At 30.9% G+C, this 23775-nt stretch overlaps 1 protein-coding gene and 1 pseudogene across 1 annotated transcript; both read right to left on the bottom strand.

Moving 5' to 3' along the window:
- The window catches only part of LOC139893483 (protein trichome birefringence-like 33), a 222947-nt pseudogene extending 218385 nt beyond the window's left edge, over positions 1-4562 (bottom strand).
- Positions 4563-6042: 1480 nt separating this feature from the next.
- LOC139893484 (protein trichome birefringence-like 33) lies at positions 6043-10852 on the bottom strand. The gene is made up of 6 exons (XM_071876644.1): positions 10624-10852; positions 10095-10311; positions 7709-7880; positions 7410-7609; positions 7040-7198; positions 6043-6456 (listed from the first exon to the last, which is right to left on the bottom strand). Exons 1-6 carry the CDS (start codon positions 10817-10819, stop codon positions 6117-6119), a joined length of 1284 nt encoding a protein of 427 aa, XP_071732745.1. The 5' UTR covers positions 10820-10852; the 3' UTR covers positions 6043-6116.
- Positions 10853-23775: the final 12923 nt, after the last annotated feature.

The following is a 23775-nucleotide window of genomic DNA, read 5'->3' on the forward strand; positions in this document are numbered from 1 at the left end:
GTTGTTGTTGTTGTTGTTGTTGTTGTTGTTGTTGCTGTTGTTAGTATAATAAATGATTCCCGAAATTTAACTCTACATTTGATTAAGTATACAATGTAGTAACAACTCAAAATCTACCTCAGAGTACAAGTAACATATATATATATATATATATATATATATATATATATATATATATATATATATATATATATATATATATATAATGATATAAAATAAAAGATTATGTACATATTTTTAAAGCTGATGGGTATGTATATAAGCATTTAACACTCGATAAAGTATATGTATTTCAATTGATATAATTTAAATTAAAATATTGGTCTAGTTATTTAAAGTTTGATTTTTAGATAAAAACTCAAATTAAACTGTCCACTGTTGCACTATGAAAATTAGTCGGTGTATGTCCATTGTTGCATTATGAAATTAGTCGGTGTATCTTATGTTTGATTATTTTTAAATTTTTTCGTAACTATTTCTGACTACCCTAACCCAACCCGGGGACGGACTGCTCAAATAAGGTGTGCGGGCCTGCCCCTTTTTTATTAGGTGACTGTTCGCCCGCTGGGCCAAGTATTCGTCCACTTTAGAGTTTTCGCCTTTAGATACCAAAAAGTGTCTGTCCCTTAGGTCGTCAAACTATGACGAGAGTTTCGCCTTTTGAAGCGCCAACGATCCAACTAAAGATTTGTATTCTAGTGGGGAACAACTATGATCATGGTAGCTACGGTGAAGTATGCACGACCTTAGATCCAATCTAACTGCACTGACGAAAAAATAATGTTCACCCTGATCACCGATGTGACAGATGGTGACTCCTTCATCGGGATCCTTGAGAACCATCACAAGTACGGCCGACATCTATTTATTTAAACGGGAATGAGTTTTTTTTATTATGAAAAAATATCATGATGGATCAAAACGAGAATGACCTCACAATATACTTTTAGGAACCTTTAAACTTAAATATCTTCTGAAAATACCAGAATGTCCTAACTATATCCTACTTATTAAGTTTTCTTTGCATAATTATCTACAATTCTTTTTGTTATGTTAGCTAGCTATTGATTGAACTTAATGATTTTTATGCTCACGGTTAAACCATTCCAAACAAAGCAAGAACGCTTGTTGGGCATCTGATGTGGCTGCCCAGATGGCTTACAAGAGCCTATGTGAAGAACTGTAGTTGGGCGTGGTAGAGGGCGTGAGATATGAGATGACGGTACCTGCAACATTTTTCTGTCAATATATTTTTCCTTTTTTCTCTTATTATTATTATTATTATTATTATTATTATTATTATTATTATTATTATTATTATTATTATTATTATTATTATTATTACTACTACTACTATAATTAAATATTAAATATAATTATTATATTACTTTTTCACAAACTATTAAACTATAATTCTCCACAGCAACACCACAACACTCATTTTATCATACGAAATCGTCTTAGTGCTAATTGTGGCGTAGCTCAATGGGTTTGAATGTTTGATGATGTGAATTGGGTATGTGGCATCAGCAAACAAAGCGTTGGATATGTTAGCCACGATCAACAAAATTTATAATGTCAAAATATATATGATAGTACGTAACATTTGTATAAGATTACACGTTTCAACTCTAAAGATGCTCTTCGTGGACGCCACGATCTAACCCCAATTACACTAACTTCGAGTTTCTCAATGTAATTATAATTTCTTAATTATTCATATTTATATTTCAAATTTTTTCGAATGATCATTTATATACATCATTTATACACCGTTAAAAGCATATCTTAGACACAGTCGTCTCATTGATCTTAATGGCTCTGTGCAGACATAAAAATGAGCCCTTAAATGTTAATCCCATTTAAAGTGTCCACATTGCTATTTTGAGATGTCCCATTTGAAGTGTCCATTTTGATTTTTTACCAATCAGAAGAGGTTATTGTGGAGAGAGAAAGTTTCTGATTGGTGAAGAATGTAGTTAGTGAGATTTTCTAAAATTGTGTGCAAAAAGTAAGTAAACACTTGTAATGGGACGGAGGTAGTAATTATCTTTTGAGTTAAATTGATCTGATCCGCTTTGTGAACCAACACTAATTCAGCCCAAATACTAATTTTTTGAGTTAAATGTATATAGTTTTAAAGGATCTACAAAATTTTGAGGCCCTAAATATTTTCAAGCATGTGCGACTACACACTTTGCATATGTCTAAGACGCCCCTAATCTTAGACAAGTATAATACAATTCATTCACATGTAACATATAAACCCTTTATTCAAAAAAATGTATGGATAATTTATAATTTAGTATATAAATTTCCATTACCATCTCTATTTACATTTATATAAACTAGTTAGTTATGGAATATATAAGAATTTAGAGCCTAAGGGCACAGGTACAACCTTAAATGTTCGTTTTGTACTTCATCAAGTTTGTGTATCCGTGTTATAGGTATCGTCTCGTCTTAAAGATAATTAGGAACACTAATCAAGATAATTGTATTATTTGTGTTATGAGAAGCCTATGATTACTTAAGAAAGAATAAGAAAAACCGAAAATTTCTAAAAAAGACATATGAATAGTAATTTAGCCCTTTCAATTGTATTATCCGTGTTATAAGAAGTCTATGATTACTTAAGAAATAATATGGAAAACCGAAAAATTCTAAAAAGACAAAAAAGACATATGAATAGTAATTTAGCCGTTTCCAAATATAAATAAATGTTAGTACCTTATTAAACATAAATATATTTTGTTCTAATTGCAAATGTAATTTAATATTACGATACCGTTTTTTAAATTACAGCACCTAGATAGTAGTCGATATAAGAGTCCCGACCATTACAAACTTCCTCACGACTTATTGGCGGATCTTTGTGAGAGCAGGGTGAGCCATGACCCTCCAAAAAAATTGGGTTAATACTAGTTCTTTGAAGTTTAATACCCAAACATCACGCCGGTTCAGTGGTTTTCATTGGCATGCAATTTATAAATATGAATTTGAGGATGGTGCAGGTTCAATTCTTGTACCCACTATTTTTTCAATATTTCAATTTTCATTTTTTATACATTACTTATTACTGTATTATTAACTAAATTTTAATTATTTAACAATAATATATACATGGGAACTAAAAATGAATTTCAAATTAAATATTTATTCTACATAATATTTAATAAGCTATTTTATTATTTATATAAATATTCACCTCATATTATGTTCATTATTAACCTTTCGAAATTATGTTCATGGTTGGCCCCCTCAACAATTGTGTTCAAGATCCGCCACTGCCAGGACTAGCTGCCACATTAGCGTCACATCAACACTTCCTCCAAGACTAACTCAGGACTAAACACTCCCTACCATGACATACTTCCTCAAATATATTGGGATCCACTATATTAATTGTGTGTTACAAATATCGGAACCATTTTCTTTTCAATTGTACAAGTCATGTTACCATTTTCTTTTCAATTACTTTTGTGCTAGCTTCTGCCTGAGAAAGACACAAACCAAGGTGCAAAGGCCGGGGCGGTGGGCAGGGCTGGGTGGTGCTAAAGACGCCCACGAAGTCGATGGTCAGAGCGTATCCATTCGGAGCACTCAAATTAGCACAAAAAATATTTATTCCCCACCAGTTTCAACTTTATTCATAGACTCTTGCATGATAATTTCTTTATCGATTTTGCTAAAGATAATCTTTAGGGTTGCCATTAATATGCTAAAAACATTATATGTAAGAGTTGGTTATTAAATTTACGATGACAATTACCTATTTGTACAAGTGTTTTATGCACCGAAACGATAGGAGTTGTCGCTAATAAATTCTATTTCTTTATTCTATTAATTTAAAAATATATTCATATAGAAAAGTTGACTAACCTTAAATTTAATAAAAGATATTCACCACCAAAAATTATCATTAATAAATATCATTATTAGCAAAACAACATTAATGCTTTAAGAAAATATCCTAAATGTTGTAATAACATTGAATTAAAGGCGAATAAAATAAAATAAGTGCAATTTATTTATTTATTGCAAGGATTAAAACTAATTTACCTTGGAAGCGAACAACCATGAGGTTGCCATCTCCAAAACTGGTAATCCCGGTCCGGCCGGCCATGTTCTTGACATGTTAGTTGCGGTTGAATGTAAGGACACTCTGGTTCATTATACAACGGCCGGTTCAATGGATCCCACACCCACTTTCCACTAAAAACATCACAACCATTTTCCGGTTCACCAATTGAAAACGCCAATTTCTTATTGTAATTCTTTTCTAAAAAATAAAATAAAATAAAAAATTAATTCGTATATATAAAGTTAACTAACATGCATTTAACATTAACATGTAATTGTAATTAAAATTAAAATGAGAAAAAAATTAAAAACTTACGTGTGGTGGGATTAGAATTGATTCCGAGATAGTTTCGTCTGAAGATGGAGGCGATATGTTGACCATAAATGAAGATTGCAAAGAAAATGAAAGCTAATAATGTTAAAATGTAAGAAGGTAATGAAGGTTTCTTAATACTACTGGAACTTGAAGGTGGTTTCATAGTTGTTTTTTTTTAGAGCATGTTTTAATATGAAAATGAGAATGAATGAATGAATGAATGAATGAAGCAGTACTGTATGTGTATATAAAATGTAAATTGTAATAATAGATTTTAAAAATATACTTTATTCAGATTAAAAGGTTGATGTTTTAAGTTAGAGACTAGAGTTGATTATGAATGGGAGGTGATATTTCCAAACATGTTTATGATAGATCTATACATATTTGTTGTCACTTTTCAGTTATATCCTTCAATAATTTGAAATGAAAAATTTATATAACACATTATTAAGGGTAATTTAGTGAATTTGTGTAGATATATTATAAAGAAGTTTGGAAATATCAATTTCCATTATGAATATGTTTTTTCTTTAGTTGTTGGTCAACTTAGCAGTTAGCACTTTTATTTAATTTATTGAATTAATTAATTAAAGATATTGGTATATTGTATTGACTGAAAAAAGGGTAACTTTTTAAATTAACTACTAGTGAAAAAAGGTTAGTAATTAGCTGTATCCCTTGATGATTTACTACTCCGTATATAAATAAATAAATTAAATATTCAGCGGATTGTCTATCACGTGAAGATCAATGCTTAAGTAGCTCGACTCCGTCTCGCGCATTTTTCAACCTTAAGCGCACCTAAGGAAAATCCTCAAGAAAATTTTGCTAGATGTGGGCAGGACACCATTTGCAAGAAAACGCCCAAAAGACTTCATAACCAATTGCAAAATAAATTCCATCTAAAAATCCCCATTTAAGACTCGAATGACAGGCACACGTTGGCCCTGTGTTGTCTTTGGGCAACCCACCAACCCACTCCCGAAAGACTGATGCCAGACTATAACTCCACTGAGAAAATTATTATGTGACATGCTCGACTAAGACTTGAACTTGCGCCAATCTTTTAATCCCCAATATCAAAGACACGAGCACCATTGAGCTACTAGTTCATTGGTAGTAGAGATTTACTAAGACATTTTAATTTTCAATTTTCTTATAATTATGCGTGTTTTTCTATTTTATTTTATATTGATAGGGGTCATTTTGAAGTCGATCTTTCTACCCCTCGAATAGAAAAGGAGATCCACGTAGCTCTCTACATGCCACGAAGAAATCTCTTAGATGATCTTTCTTTTTCTCAATCTCACGTACAAGGTCTAAGAATAACATTAGTGAATCGAAGAAGAGGGTCGCTCTACTCTTGACACATGAGTTCTGAGTGATAAAACAACTTCCCTCGTCTATAAATGTTATATTGTCCTTGCACATATATACCATTGTCAAGTCAAGTGTAAACCATCTATATAATCATATAAAGCTCTAAAATGATGACTTAAACTATCTATAAGTCCCATCTTCAAACCCATAGCTGATGGGTGCATCAGAGGCTATAGAATTTTGGCCCAACCCATTGGATCACAATCAATAAACAACTCTCTTTTTTCTCTTAAAAGAATGTTATATTTACGTGCCTTTGATATGTAATTACAAAAAAATAATTTCAAACGAACATCATATGCACAAGAGTATTAATTAAATCTCGATTTCGACATCAAGGATAAAAAAGTTTGGCAAATAAGAGTTCGTTCCACGTATCTTGAAGCCCGGGCAAACAATAGTGCACACAATCTGCATAGCTAGCGGGATTGGCTATTTGTTCTGGTGTCAACGGGTTCCATTGCTTCTTATAGATTGACGTATGAGCATCTTTTCGGTAACTTGAAAGTTGTGTGATGTTCAAAAATGATATGGGAAACTTCGATTTGCTGAAAACGTCTCCAATAACTCCCATTATACTTTTTCTACAATCGGTTCCCCAATAGTTTGGATCCGCAATCATTTCTGTTTGGTTGTAGCAATTTCCACCTGACTCGGCTCCCCAATCTTGGCTCCTATACATAGTTTAACATAAGTACACACATGAATATAAAAATTAAAAAATTATAATTGAAGTTTTGGATATGATTAAGCAAAGACAAAGTTAAAGATATATGGTTATAAACATAGATTATAAATAAGTCATCATAATACAAGTTTTTCATGATGCAAAACGGCATATAACATTTTTGAATTTAATTTCGAATGCAATAATCAAAAGTTACTTGACATTTTATTTATACTAAGATGAAGTTATGTCATATATATTAGTTTGGGGCTAGATAAAAGATTATCTCAATAAGTGGACACTTTTACTTCTGAAATCAAGTAAGTTCTTGTAAATGGTCATTCTTTAAATAATGTTCCAATCATGGTAATATTGGTCGGTTGTCATCCACATACGCATCCACGCAGATGTCACTTCAACAAACCTGATGAGGTGTCAGTCATAACATCTTCTCTCTGGTGATGTAAGAGGTATTTAAATCAAAAATCCGTTTCTAAATTGATTTTCTTTATCTTTAGTACTGTTTATATTACGATAGAAAAATGCCATTTTAGTTTTTAATTCTTGCGAAAAGAGAAAACAAAACTAACTTTTGATGAGAAGGAGACATGCTAGTGAAGAAGAGTCTTGTTTTCTTTGGATTCATATTCTTCTTTGCCCATCTCAACATACTCTTCAACCCCATTCTATAAGCATCCTCAGTTGACATTTCTACTATATCCTTCAATTCGCCATCAGAAGAATCTTGCCTACGAATATTCACAAAATTTCATCAATTAATAACTAAACGTTAGCTCACTGGATGATTTTGTATTAATCAACTCCAAAAGTTATGGTTACAATTTACTGTAGTGTATGGTTACAATTTACTGTAGTGTATGGATACTTATACTGAAGAGTGAAAACCTTATCAGTTTAACCGTATATAAGTAACATAAAAGATCAAGAAGAAATCATTACGAGACTTTCATTTCGAGGCCAGTCATCCACCATAGGTAAGTATTAAAAACCATAATATCAACCCCTTTCCAATGCTTTCCATGCTTGTTGATGGAACCTCTTCGTACAACTCTATCAGAAATACGATGTATGACAGCATCATCAGCGTTCGACTCAAGTAAGAATGGAGCCCAATAGAACTCTATTGTAGCATTGTAATCCTACAATTCCAATTAGTCATCAAAAAAGCCTTAAGTATTAATATCTTTGTAACAAATTAGTGTAATTAAATTCGACATTTTAAGCGTAAAAAATGTTACCTTCATAGTGAAAACAGAAAGAGAACCAACAGTTTTCATGGATTTAGCATTTTCGGGAATCAGTGAATGGAGAAGGCACACCATTGATACAAATTGACCTCTATTTAATGAATCTCCAACAAACATCATCTTCTTATTTCTTAATGTTTCTAGCATCAGTGACGCATTGAAGCTGTGTCATTAAAATCATTGCAAGTTTTTATGTGATCGGTGATTTAACATTACAATATGAGTACTGATATATCCATTATATTATAATTATTGATAACTTCATCAATATTGTGCTTCGAATGGGTCGCAAAGCGATGTAAATCCAAAAAAATCGAGTGGCATGATTGGTTACACAAACTACAATCTTTATTATTGTAATCATTAGTTAGTTCGTGTTTTTCTATTCGTGTGTAATTTGATGTTAACATAGGATTCTAGCTCGATATCGTTTATGTTGGCATCTTGTGCGAACTTGGTTGTATTATTTCGGGTTTTTAATGAAATTTGCTGTTAAAAAAAAAAAAAAAATTAGTATCATACCTTTCTAAAGTACAATTTTAATGTATTTATATAAAATTAATGATGTGGATATCATACTCTTAAAGTATAGTGTGACAACGAAGTAATTTAGTCAAGTAATTACAGTCATATATACTTGATCATTATTCTGTAAAACACAAATGAACTAAAATATAGTATCAACCATAGTATTTGAAGGGCAAATAGGCTTAAATGTAATATAAAAAATAAAATTTCTCAATAAAGGAAATGTCGTTCTTTTCATTACTCAAAAAGGATTTCGATTTGGTGCAAAGAAGAGAGTCTGATTTCAATAAATGTTCAATAAAGGTAATATCCGTCTACTACATCTACGTAGGCGCCACCTCATCGAATCAGTTGAGGCGGAGCCACCTCATCAAATCTGATGAGGTGGCACCACTTCATCCGATTTTCCAGCGCCAGGTCATCAAGAAAATTTCCGACGACTTCTTCGGACCAAAAATCCAATTTTCCGGCGACCACCTCCCTCATCGGAGTGGCGCCACCTCATCAGATTTGATGACGTAGCACCCATGTTGATGCACGTATGGACGGATATTATGTTTATTGGACATTTTAAAAAAATCATAGAGTACTCTTTAGTTGTACACCAAATCAAAATCATAATTCTTTTTGAGCAATGAAAAAAAATTGCTTTTATTGAGAAATTTTGGTTTTTATGTTATCTTTTTAGGGTATTTGCCTTAAACTATTTGTAGTGCTTGGGGGCGTGAGTTGGGGGCGTGAGTTGCTTTTTGTACCTTTTTGATGACTAGGATATGTGGGTTGTTTTTGTGGAGTAGTGGTGGTGTGGGGTTTTGGTATGGGTTAGGAGTATTGTGATGATGTGTTAAAATATAATTGGGTTAAATATTAAAAATGGTAAAAATAAGATTTTTAAAATAATAAAAATTAATAAAATTATAACCCACTCCGTTGCAAAACCCGTTGCCATCCCAGGAACGCTCAAACTTTTGCTGTGAGCCACACCTTGATACGGTTGGATGGGGGCGGCGCCGGGTGCCATGTCACCCCCCAACGCCGTTGCAACATACCGCTACAAGAGGTCTTATTTTAAACCAAATATATGACATTAGTTATGCAAATAACTAGTTAACTTCTCGTTTAATATAACGCTAGATCTATTGCTACTATGTAAAGATATACGGAGTACCTATGAACTAAAAACTACAGTACAAATTACATTAAGTTTGTTTCTTTTTGTGAAAGTGACCACAAAAGGCTAACATGTTTGGTGTATGAGGCCTATTTTGAAGCATTAATTATTTTTTAAATTCAAACACATGCTTCATTCTCACGAAAGATTTTATAACCTGTCCATTATTCGATGGTACTTGCAAGAATATAAATGGGTACAATATATGCGAAAATGGCACACCTTAAATTTTCATTTGTTGTACTTTGTTACTGTTAGTTTTTGTTAGTTTTAACTGTTCTTTACTAAAAAAAGGGTAAAAAACAATCCAAACTTAGGGTTGAATGGTTAATTCGTTACTATTATCATTATCTATCTATTGATTATTTTTCGAAAAGTGATTAAAAGTAATTAAATCTCGTTATTGTTCACAATTTGAGTTAAAAATAATTGAATGAGGTATCTATATATTGTACAAAAATCAACATAGTTGACTTGAAGAATAAAATAATTGACAACTATAAAATTTTAATCTTGTATATCAAACAAACAAAGAGGTAATCTGTAGGTGGTAATTAGGTAATTATTAATTTCTTACAAACTTGTCTAACGTAAAACAATACGGAGTATTATTTTAATTAAATAAATTAAAATTATTTATTCCCTCGTGATTGTTAAAAAAAGAGTATATTATGTTACCTTGGAAGAGAACAACCATTTGGTTGCCATCTCCAGAACTGGTAATCCCGGTCGGGCCGGCCATGCTCCTGACACGTTAACTGCGGTTGTATGTATGGACATTCCGATTCTTGGTATAACGGCCGGTTCAACGGATCCCACACCCACTTTCCACTAAATATATCACAACCATTCTCCCTTTCACTAATTGTAAATGGCAACTTCTTGTAATGCTTCTCTAATTATCATTACATCACCAAATTAATGCATAGAAAAATATAAAAAATCGTTTCCGATTCCTTACAATCCCAAACCACCCAGAAGCCGGGGCGAAATTCAGCTGCCCGCCCAATTTTTTTAATGCATTTATATGTTACAGTTCAACGTGTTAAGCTGTTATATTGTCTTTTTTTTATATATATATATTTTTACGTTTTGCCATGTTAATTTTGTAATTTTTTTTTTTTTTTTTGAATCCGCAACTGCCCAGAGCCCCGGAATATGTAATTTTAATTATATCTAAATGGTTTGAACAATGACAAAAACTTACTTGGAGAAGGAGGTGGGTGATCCGTGATAATATCAAGATCGAATTGTCCGTAGAGGATGCAACCGAGGTCTTGACCATAAAGGATGGTGACAAACACAACGAAAGCGAACAATGTGAAAAGAAACGGAGATAATCGAGCTTTTCTTATAAGAATGGAGGTTGAAGAAGAAGAAGAAAATGTTGGAGGTGGTTTCATTCCTTTTTTCTTGAATTTTAGAGTAGTATAATGTCTAATTTGATCTTGGTTGAATTTTGGTATATGTGAGTTTATATGATTTTTATGCATGGTATCAATAATATAATCTACACATATAAATAATAGTGATAGGTAAAATGACGATGATATGGTGCTTCGGATGTTGGTTTTGTTTGAAAAATATTTTAGGTTGAATTTCAATTTTCTAGTATCTAGTAGCAAGTATAAACTGAGCATAATACATAGGGCCCACTAAATAGTTTTAGTATTTTCTTTTGAATCTATGTAAAGATTAAAGACGATTCTAAGGGATATCTTTTTAGAAAATGTGATTAATATATATATATATATATATATATATATATATATATATATATATATATATATATATATATATATATATATATATATATATATATATATATATTAGAGGAATCAAATGAGAACTTTTTTTAGTGTGAGAACTCGGAGAACTCAACACCAAAATACACTGAAATTCGAGCAAAAAAAGTGGCAGGCGAGCAAAAAACAACGAATTCGAGCTAAAATGGTGAAATTCGAGCAAAAAAATGGCGGACGAACAAAAAATTGATAGTCGAACAAAAAAAACGGACGAACAAAAATGTGTTCTACATTTTTGAAATTCGAACAAAAAAATGTAGAACACGTGATAGTCGAACAAATATGCGTTCTACATTTTTGAAATTCGAACAAAAAAATGCGGGCGAACAAAAAATTGATAGTCGAATAAAAAAAGGTGAGCGAACAAAAATGTGTTCTACATTTTTGAAATTCGAACAAAACTATGTAGAACACATGATAGTCGAACAAAAATGTGTTCTACATTTTTGAAATTCGAAAAAAAAATTGCTCGACTATGATTTCTTTTGTTCGTCCGTGTTTTTTATTTTTGCTCGAATATCCTTTTTTTTTCTCGCCCGCCACTTTTTTTGCTCGAATTTCAGTGTATTTGAAGTGTATTTGGAGTTCCTAGAGTTCTCATACTAAAAAAGTTCTCACTGGATCCTCTCCCTATATATATATATATATATATATATATATATATATATATATATATATATATATATATATATAATGGAGAAGTAATCAATTAGGAGGAAAGCGGGGGATGCATTTTTTTTTTTGATTTTTTGAAAAACCTTTGTTCACGAACATTATAGATTGGATGAAAATATGAACATTTAAAAAAGACACTTTGTGATGAATGTTTATATTTTGGCGGAAAAACGCTCAAATAAATAATATATAACAATTATCGTGTTTTTCGAGCGTATTTTGAGAGTTTAGAAATTAGGGTTTAGATATTAGGGTTTAGGGTTTAGATTTAGGATTTAGATTAAGTTTTTAACACGAACGGTTTAGGGTTTGGGGTTTAGAATTTTGGGTTTATGGACTAAACCCAAAACACTAAACCCTGAACCCTAAACTCTAAATCGGACTAAATTTTGACAAAAGTATTTCACAAAACATGAAAAAAACGTTCGGAGATTAACATTCTTCACGATCAATATTATCTTGAATGTTATTTTTGTCGATCATTTTCCCGCCTGAATAATAACATTCATCACGAATTGTCTTTTTTAAATGTTCATATTTTCGTGTGATGTTGATGCCTGAAAAAAAAATTCGAAAAAACCAAAATATTTTAAAAAAAATTTACTTCACCCACTTTCCCCGCTTCCCCCAATTTGTTACTTCCCTCTTGATCCTACCCCTATATATAAAATGTGCCATTGTCAAGGTAATGAATGAAGTCTCTTGTGGGATTTATTCGAATAATATCAAGATCAACAAACCGCCTTCGATTGCTTTCAAGAGTTGTAGGTTAAAACTTGGACACTTGACACGGATAAAAAGAATAGAATGAAAGTTTTTGGATTTGAGGATGTATTAGGTTTGCGGGATGATGAAGACGACGTCAGCTACGAGAAGCGGTTCAAGCATTATTTCGTGAACAAAATGGTGTTGGTTCTTCCGGGTTTGTTTTTGATGGTGTGAGCGATTTTGGAATTTAGTTTCTATTGGAGGGTTCGGTAAGAGTGGGGTTTACTTCGAGCCGATCCTGAAGGGCTTCGAAAGTTCTCGGGTGGAGGGAAAACTTATTCATTTTAAGGCAATTCTCAAAGCTAAGAAAGGTAAAGGATGAAAATATCATGGAGTCGAACTCAAGAAGTTCACCGTAGATGGCTTGTGAGTTTCTTAGTGGCATGTTTTCATGTTTTTTCCGGTTCTTTGCTTGTTGCGGTAGATAGCTCTTAATCTCCTTATTTCGGGGTTGATTGTTTGCCCTCTTGTTGCGAGGTTGTGTTTTAGTTTTCTTGGTTGGTAGTGTTAGGTTGAGCCATGTTTGTTTGGCCTTTCTTTTTGTTAGAAGAGTTCCCTCTGATCGGGTCATAAACGCCGATCATTATGGATGTTAAGGGTTGAATCTTATGTGTATATTTGAGGATTAAAATGCTATTCATGAGGTTTTTATAACAGGTAACGATTCGAGACAAGTACGCAAAAAAACGAGGTTTAAACGAGAAAAAAGAAGAAAACTAGTCCCAACCGCAATTTGCGGCCATTTTTGCGGCTGGTTGGGTTCGAATTTGGGACAACACCATTATGGGCACCTTTTTGCGGCTGTTTTTGCGGTTTAGCCGCAAATTGCGGCCGTGAGGTGCGGCTGAAACTATTTTTGGATAAAATTTGAGGCCAAATTTGAGGGATTTTCTACTTGAAAAACACTTTATTTGATTCTTATAAAGAGGAAACCCTAAGCTACGAAATTAGGATGATTCTCATAAGTTTTTAGAGCCCTAATCACACCAAATCACATCACAAAACATCATCATTTAAGATTCAAGTCAAGATTAAGGATGTGTTCTTCATGCAACTTTAAGAAATCATCATGTTCATCATATCCAACATGAGTGGCTAGTTTCTTTTTTTTTATTCCTTCCATGAACAATTGATGCATGTGTTATTCATTCAAGTTTATGTGGTTTGTAATGTTATAAAACTTATATCTTTTGGATTGTAATGTTATAAACCGATTATTTATTACTCAATGCAAGTCTTATGATTTTGATTATTGCAAGTTGAGTTATAGTGATTTAACATTGTGTTCTTGATCCAATTTATTGTTAATTAGATTAAGGATTAAGACATAATGTCTAGGTTGCATAGTTCAATCTCAAAATAGTTAGAATTGTTAGACCTAAGAAATCTTATCTATGAGATTTAATCAATACTTGATGAACATAAGACTTGTTTGAATGAATGCATGCTAGATTGGGATTGTGAAGGGATAAATGCCTTTAATCTTATTGTTTACATTTTAATCTTTCAATTGTGCTCTTAGTTTAAGAATTCAAGTTTCAATTTAGTTGATTAATCTTAGTTACTTATTAGTTAAACAAACAATCAAATCCTGAAAATTGCTTGTGCTCAGCCATTATTTCTCGTGGAACGAATCCTGCTTGCCGTGTCTAAAGTAGAGTAATTAGGTTTATTTTTGACCGGACCTTCGACACCGATAACCCTCGTTCCTGTTTCGGCTTGTAGTCAAGTAGTTTTTTGTCTTTTTGTTGGCTTGTCTTGTTGGCCTTAGACGTTATAAGCGTTTAATTGTTTCGTTTATAAAGTTAGTAGTTTTTTTAAAAAAAAAAAAAAAACTAATTATTAATTAAAAAAGTTCATTACATGCAATAATGAAATATAAAATTTAAATTTAGTTTACTTTCAAACGATATACTCTTTTATTTAGTCCCTATACTTTTGGATGTATTAATTATTTATAAAATGGTTTACTTCTGTTATAATTCAGTAGGCTTATAACTACCTTTAATGGTTATAAGAACAAAGAGAGAAAAAGAGAGAAGAAGGAGAGAAGAAATATTGATATTGATATTTCAAGAGAAATGGTGCACCTTAAATGGTTATCATACATGTCTATTTATAGTATAAAATATTACTATGCAAGAAATATAATAATAATAAAATTAACATCCAATCTAGATATTTTATAACACAATCTAGATATTTTATAACACTCCCCCTTGGATGACAATTTTATTAGAGAATAACTATTACTGCCTCGTTAAAAACCTTGCTAAAGAAAATCCATTGGGATAAAACTTTAGCTAAGGGAAAAAGAGTGCAGCATAGAGTTGACTCCCCCTCAAATAGGCAACGCCTGAGTTGTTACATCTTCTGAACATGTCTCATGCCAATATTATGAACGTGTGTTCTGAAAATAGCAGTTGGCAGTGCTTTGGTATAAAGATCAGCAGAGTTGTTGATTGAACGTATCTCATTTTAATCTGGTTGTCTTTTACGAGATCTTGAGTATATGAGAAGAATCTGAGGTTTTCATCTAAAACTGTATCATCTAAATCTTTTATGTACAAGTTTAGCCCTTGTGATTTGTCTACAGTCTCCTTCATGGTTTGCTCAAACCCTTGTTTCAATTCCTATTCCTTTGTAGTCTTTTCTGAGCCTTACCAACATACCATTCTTTTCCATCAAACTTATGACCGTTAAGACCGTCTATGGCTTTGGCGCCTCGTCAGTATTTATATTTTGTTCAGTCACTTTTGATACTCTTCTTTCATTTGTATTATGCAAGCTGCATTATCTTCATATATAGTTGTTGGTGAAGATAGTTGTTAGTCTTTTATAGCGTTCTAGTCCACAAGAATCAATAATGATTTGTGTCATTGATCTCAACCAAACACATTTTCGAGTAGTTTCATATAATGCAATCACTTCGTCATGATTTGATGATGATGTTGCAACAAGTGTTTGTTTTAAGAACGCCATGATTTTGTGGTATCTCCATTTAGGAATACATATCGAGTTTGAGATTTATCTTTATGAGGATTTGATGAATGACCTGCATATATATAATAAACCAAATCTTGTTTTGAAACGTTATAATAAAATAATTTTAAATCAGCAGTTTCTCAAGGGTATCAAAATATGTGTTTGATCCCGCTCCATTGTCATTTGAGCTGAATCTTGCCAACAAATTAACTGCAAGAGAAATGTCAGGTCTTGTACAATCTATAAGATACATAAGAACCTCAATTGCACTAAAATATGGAACTTCCGATCTGTTAAGATTTTCATGATCTTTCATTTCAAAATAATTCTTTAGAAGTTGAATGATTTCATAGATCTCTTTATTCGTTCATATGATGTTAAGAACATTGACATAAACAACTACGATCTCATATCCGAACATTGTTTTTATAAAACATACGTGCAAAATAAGTTTATATTTATACCCTTTTTTTTTATCAAGTAGTCATTTAATCGGTTATACCACATACGTCCCGTTTGTATAAACCCACTTAGAAATCTTTGTGATTTAATGGAATATATTCCCTTGGGTTTTACATTAGATGCTTATGATACCTTAACCCTTTAGGTATATTCATATATATCACTATTAAGTGATCCATACAGATAAGTAGTAACAACATTCATGAGATGCATTTAAATAACTACCAGATTGATTAAGTATCTAATAAGTAATTGTATCCATTACAGGAGGATAATTTTTCCTCATAATTCATTTCTGGTCTTTGTGGGAAATATTGAGTTACAAGTCTAGTTTTGCCTTGTAACTTCATTTGCACATTTCTTTTCGGATAAAAATTCATTTGTATCCCATACGTTTCACATCTTTAAAAGTGATAACGATTGATCCGAAAACTTTTCTTTTATCGAGCGATTCTAATTCAGCTCTTATTGCTCCTTTCCATTGAGCTCAATCATGTCCATTTTGTATATTCAATGACAGATTTTAGTTCCAGATCATCATCTTTATTCATGATGTCATTGTAACATTATATGAAAATATCTCATAGAGATTTTAGTTTCATTTCAGTTCCATAATATTGCATAATTTATCGCAATTTTAGTATTTACATTTATCAATATCCTCTGCAGAAGGAATATTGATTTGTGGTTCTTCTTGAACATTTTCTCTTACCTCATTATCAGCTGATTTTCTTTTTCGAGGATTTTTATCTTCGGAACCAATTGATCTTCCACGTTTGATGCGTGGCAAAGACTCAACAGTGACATTATTGCCAGCTTTTGGAATTTCAGTTCGAGCTGGAGCATTTATCGCTGGTATATATGATTTAGTCACTTTTTTATATCTGTAAATGCATAAAGTAATTAATTTGCAAGTTCTTGCATATGCATTATTTTTGAACTTTCGTTTCACATTCTTTTGTGCGAGTTCAATATACCTTAATTGATGTTCACATCATGAAGCATCATTTTATTTTTTATTTTTATTTCTCCCCCTAATCTAGGGAACAATGTTTTATTAAAAATGACAATCAGCAAAACGTGCTGTAAAAACATCACCCATCATGGGTTCAATATATCTTATGATTGAAGATGTTTTATATCCAAAATATATTATCATCTTTCTTTGAAGAACCATTTTATTGTGTTGTGGTGATACAATTTTAACATACACTGCACAACCAATGTTTTAAGGTAGAAAATATTTGGCTCTTGGCCAAAATCAAGTATTAAGTGAAAATATTTACGACTTCCACATGGTATAATGCGAATTAATGTCGCAGCATGTAAATTTACATGTCCACATATAAATATTGAGATATTTGTACTCATTATCAATTGTCTAGTTATTAGCTGTAAGCGTTTATCTATTGATTCAGCTAAACCAATTTTGTGTATGCACATGAGCAACTGGATGTTCAACAACAATCCCTGTAAATATATAATGATCATTAAATACTTGAGATGTTAACTCACCAGCATTATCAAGTCTCATCCTTTTAATGGTGTAATCAGAATAATGTGTTCTCAATTTAATAATTTGTGCAAGAAACTTTGCAAATGCCATATTACGGCTTGATAACATACAAATATGAGACCATCCGCTAGATGCGTCTATTAGAACCATGAAATATCAAAATGGTTCACATGATGGATGAATTGGTTCATATATCTTACCTTGAATTCTTTCAAGAAACATTTGTGATTCTTTTTCACAATATACTTTTCATTAATCACCATATGTGCTTTCCATTAATCACCATATGTGTTTTTTTTTTTTTTTTATAAATCACCATATGTGTTTTTTTTTTATTTATCATATATCCTTTTCACCATATACGCTTTTAATCATATGCGCTGTGTTTTTCACCATATGCGCTTTTAATCATATGCGATTTTCATCATATGCGTTGTGCTTTTCATCATATTCACTTTTTATCATATGCGCTTATCATATGCGATGCGCTTTTTATCATATGCGCTTTTTTATGTGAATAGTAAATTAATTAATTTCGTTTTACTATTCATATGAATTAATTTAGATTTACTATTTTGTTAATTGAGTAATATATATATACATCATATACTTGTGACTCCGAAGGCTCAAATGAATTTGACCATATAGTTATACGTTGTACCTTGCACATTAATTTTCACTAGAAGCTTTAGATGCATATTATTTTCAGTAGAAGCTTTAGATGCACTTTTTTTTAATCACCAAATACCACAAACACTTTGTTTGCGTTTGTTCATAGTCATCAATGAAAACCATTTTCTTTAATTTTATTTTATACAATAAAATTAACGCATCATTATTCTTTTCAAAAACAATAATCTATTGTTATTGTTCACTTGTGCCATGTTTAACAACAAAAGTCAACAACCTCTGTCTTGTTTGTTGTGGCAACCAAAAACAACCTTTGCTTTTGTTACCGAGAATCCAAGACCAAAAAACAATTAATTTTTAATTAATCTTTTATCAAAACCATAAATGATTTTATTGATCTACGTTGATATGGCCATAAAGAATTGACGGCTGACCTACTTTTGTAAGTGTATTTCGGCTATCATCCCGAAAACGCACAACGACCTTTTTTTTTATGAACTATTTGTTTCATATCTAGCTTAGGCAATTATTGTGAACATTTGGTCCCTATAAGAGCATTTATTTTTTAGACTTTTAGTTGATTTGTACTTGTCACAATTAGAGATAGCACCCGCGGGTCGTGGATGCGGATCCATTGGATCCATCACCCGTACCCGCGGATTTTTTTTAAGAGACATCCAATTGAACCCTTGTTCGTTAAAACAATTTGACTATATTTTTACTCCCCATTATTAAACGGGCCATTTTGATGCACACTCTTAAAAAAATAATTTGTTTTTTAAGTTTTATTATTCAACCTCCTTTTTTCAACGGTCACGTTTTTAACAAAACATTTGACAAGTTTGGAAAAAAGTTTTTTATTGATTATCATCAAAAGTTTTCTATTGTCACTCTACTGGATGGAATTATGGCATACAACCAAAATTGCAACCCAACACTACATAAGAACAAAAAGGTTGTTTTTAATTAACATATGTATATGTGTTAAACTCGGAATAATAATAACTTATTTTAGAAAATTAACATAAGACATGTTGAAACATTTTTGTCACATTTAGCTCATCAAGTCTAATACTTATCATTGATAGATTTTATCACGTCTAGGAGATGTTTACTTTTTTCTTGTATTAAGTCCTACTTTCATTTACCTTTGTTTGGAAAAAAGTTTTTTTTTTTACTTTGCTTTCCCCCTTTCTGTAAAACTCATTTAAACACTTTCTTTGTTTTTTTTAAAAAAAAAAAAAAAAACTTCCTTTTTTTTACGTTACCCGTAAATTATAAATATATAAAAAAAAACTTTTTGTTTAAATTTTTTTTCTAGTTTTTAAAAGGCCACTTGACCAATTTTTTAATTCTTTCACAACACCTGATATCGTGATCGTGACCTTTCACCAAAGCAAGAGATATTCTTGATAAACTAAACACGGACTCGTGTTTGAAATTGTCGGCCACAAAAAAATTCATTTGATAAAAGTATATATATTTTTTTTTTAGTTATAGAAGGAGACCACTTCATTTTCAATACTTCATTTTTGACAAAAAAACTATTCCATTTTACCATCCCCTTTTTTTTTCTTACTTTAACTTTTAAGATATACTTTTAATAAAAATACAAACTACTTTTTCTTATTTTAACTTTTAAGATTTACTTTTAATAAAAATACAAACTACTTTTTGTATTTTAACTTTTAAGATTTACTTTTTAAGATTTACTTTTAATAAAAGTACAAACTACTTTTTCTTATTTTAACTTTTAAGATTTACTTTTAATAAAAATACAAACTATTTTTTTATTTTAACTTTTAAAATTATAAATTTAAGAATAAACATTAGTATGCATGAAATAAATAATGATTAATTGCATAAGTAATCATAAATGTTAGATAACATATAAAGACCCCGTCGTATTCGTATTGATCGGAATTAATCTCGACCCATGGTACCATGTTGTCAAATGACGTGTTGCGTACATAAAGTACCGTGTTGTCAAATGACGTGTTGCGTACAATCATGAGGTCTTATTAACATAAATATAAATGTTAGTGAAGTTAATAAGAGTTAGATTACAGAAAATATAATTCAGGCGGTATAACCGACCATATATAACTTAAATAACATAAATATAAATGTTAGTGAAGTTAGTAAAAGTTAGATTACAGAAATATAATTCAGGTGGTATAACCGACCATATATAACTTAAATAACATAAATATAAATGTTAGTGAAGTTAGTAAAAGTTAGATTACAGAAATATAATTCAGGTGGTATAACCGACCATATATAACTTAAATAACATAAATATAAATGTTAGTAGTCCAAAATTTGATATATTCGAGTCTGAAAATTATTAATAATTTCATACCTTGATTAGTGATTCGTGATCGTTTGAGATATCTTTTAATTACACTAAGCTTTTCGTGCTGATAACGTGTTATAATTCAGTAGGCTTATAACTACCTTTAATGGTTATAAGAACAAAGAGAGAAAAAGAGAGAAGAAGGAGAGAAGAAATATTGATATTGATATTTCAAGAGAAATGGTGCACCTTAAATGGTTACCATACATGTCTATTTATAGTATAAAATATTACTATGCAAGAAATATAATAATAATAAAATTAACATCCAATCTAGATATTTTATAACACAATCTAGATATTTTATAACAACTTCTAGGTTCTAACTTACTTTTGGTTTTGTTTATAGTAAATTTATTAAATAAGCTAAGAAACAAAAAATCGGATATCAAACTTTGAAATTGTATATAATCAAGGATCTAAAGTGTTCAAAACATTAATAAATCAATAAAGATTAATATTAACAATTAAAAAATAGAACTAACAACCCAACATTTTTTTCTTCATAACATGATTGTAACTTTGTAAGCCAAATTATTATTATTATAAAAATAGAAAGAAAGAAAAAAAAGAAAGAAAGAAAGAAAATGATGTGCATAATTGATGTGGTACAGTGACGGTTGAAAGGGAAGCTATTATGTAAACTTGGCTTTAAAGCTAAGTTTGTTTGTGAAAGATGATCAATCATTTTCTCTCTTGAATTTTGTTTTCATTAATTAGTTCGAAAACGATAATTACTTTTCATGATTGAAATTGGAAACTTGATAATGATGCACTAATGTATATGTATAAAATGTACATTATCGCTACACTATTTTCGTTTCACAATCTATCTATAGTTAATATTAAAATCCTATAATGATGATGTTATTATTAGGCTAATTCTTTTGTTAAGAAAACATTAAAAAGAAAAAAAAATCTAAACATGGTAGGTGATGTCATTAATCTAAATAATTTTGATTAAAATTAAATCTTATTAATTAATTATTATTATTATTAAATCTTATTAATAATTATTTTAATTATTAAAATTAAATAATTTTGAATTATTTTAATTAATTATTTTGAATAGAGTACGAGAAGGTATAAAAGCTAGGTAGAAGGAAACCAATTCTAAATTTATATTTTAATTTATACTTTTAAAATAAAATGACAACCAATATTATCTTTTATGATTGGATGTAGATTGTTTTTAGGTGTTTGACGAAATGTTCAGCTGACGAGTTTCTTAGTCGGACTATGTGATTCCACGGGTCATTAAACTAAATAACTTTAGCATTTACGTTCACTTAATACCTAAAACGTATCATTAAACTGTTTCGTTTAAACAAACTCGTGGTTCCACGGGTTATTTCACTAGTTGTAAGTATTTCTCATCCATAAAATTTACCATTTTTGTTTTTCTCCTAATCTAATTTGTAATTGTATTGTTATTTGAACAGAAAATTTATTTATTTATTGCCCTTTAAAATAAATAATAAACGTGAAGATTATATATAACATTATAACCCAAATCATCTTTGATCATGTATAATGCAGTGTAGAAATTAATAATCATTCGTTAAGTTTTTCTACTGTGGGTCGATAAGTGGACTTTGATGGCATAAAAAAAGGTGAATTGTTAATTATAAATTATTACGGCTCTATTATTTAAGTCAATATCAAGTGTTGATTTATTGGCGTCCTGATTATCGCTTAGAGCCTAAATTGAATTCCAAGCAGGATTTAAAACCCATGAAAATTTGATTATACCATTTTCATGGCGCCTCAGTTTTAACTTTTATTTAATTTTTTTATTTTTTAAAATTTTTTTCCTACTTTTTGGCCGGAGGTCCACTCGAAAACAATAACTCTATCCGTCGAACAGAGCTCTTAAGAGTGTTTCACTCGGGGTGAAGAAAAGGCTCTAGAATAGAGGAAAAGTTGTCTACGTACATCTCACCTCTCACATACCCCACATATGTGGGATTCAATTTTGTTATTTTTGTTGTTGTTGTTGTTGTAAATTATAAATGACAAATAAAAATAACATGGATGGATTTGTTAAATAAAAAATAAATAAGTGCTGTATATATTACTGTATTAGGTGATATTCAGGTCAAATATCAATATCATAAAAATGTTTGGTGCTAACAAATGGGAGCAGTTGGAGGTGAGTTGACATTGCCCCATCAATCATGGTTGCATATTGCATTCTTTTTGGGCCTATTTGGAGTATAATTTTCATTTTAAACTTGTGAATGAAGTAAGTTAGTCTTTTTAGATTCATGTTATATATTTGAAGAAGGTACTGATGGCTTTGGCGATTTCGTAACGAACATTTTGTTGGTCTCCGTCTACTTACGAATTATCGAGTAAATGGGTTATACTATAGATATTCGAGTCTTTTTTCGGGTATACATGCCGGGTAATCGGGTATATTGGTCAAGTTATCGGGTTTATGGGCCGGGTAATCGGGTATATTGGCCGAGTTATCGGGTTTATGGGCCGGGTACTGGCCGATTATCGGGTTTGTCTCTAAAACCATCCTCGGACCCAGACTTGTGAAAAAATTAAAAACCATATCCGGTCACCGGCCCTAAACCCATTTACCCGGCCCGAACCCAGACCAAAAATTCCGGATTTCGGGTTTTCCCATCCGGTACGAGTTTTTTTTTTGCCATTCCTATTAGCCATCCCTTGTAATTATTTTTAGCTCCCTGCTAGTTTTATCAAAAAAAAAAAAAAAAAAAAATGAATAGAAATAATTTTGGTGGTTCTAGGAAAAAAAAGGACTTGACTACAAACCAGAGGGCAATCATCAATACACAATACATCTTACCAATTACTATGATCAATTGATCATCCAATGCACCATATAGCAAACCACCAACCAGTTTGCTATATACCATAGCAACACTATCAACAGATAATATTAATCAGAAGTCAATAAGTGAATTCAGCAAACTCACTTTTATTTGAGATTACCAAATACATGTATTAACATAATATAAAGACAGATATCTCATAACTACTTCAGGCTTTTAAACTGCTTCAGAAAAAAACTAAAAAAATAAATTACTATATTAAGGTTTTTCTTTGTTTTAGCCTCACTTCACAATTTTGACAATTTAGGATAAACCATAAGACAGTACACCTGAACTAAGCCTTGAACTCAAAAAC

Source organism: Rutidosis leptorrhynchoides, chromosome 2, assembly GCF_046630445.1.
Source record: "Rutidosis leptorrhynchoides isolate AG116_Rl617_1_P2 chromosome 2, CSIRO_AGI_Rlap_v1, whole genome shotgun sequence".
Taxonomy (NCBI): Eukaryota; Viridiplantae; Streptophyta; class Magnoliopsida; order Asterales; family Asteraceae; genus Rutidosis; species Rutidosis leptorrhynchoides.

Coding starts and splice junctions, on each gene's coding strand:
- LOC139893484 (XM_071876644.1), bottom strand. CDS start 10,819: ATGAAACCACCTCCAACATTTTCTTCTTCTTCTTCAACCTCCATTCTT. Junction 7,881..10,094: donor AATGGTTGTTCTCTTCCAAG/GTAACATAATAT, acceptor TTAATGACACAG/CTTCAATGCGTCACTGATGC. Junction 6,457..7,039: donor ATGTCTCCTTCTCATCAAAA/GTTAGTTTTGTT, acceptor AACTATGTATAG/GAGCCAAGATTGGGGAGCCG.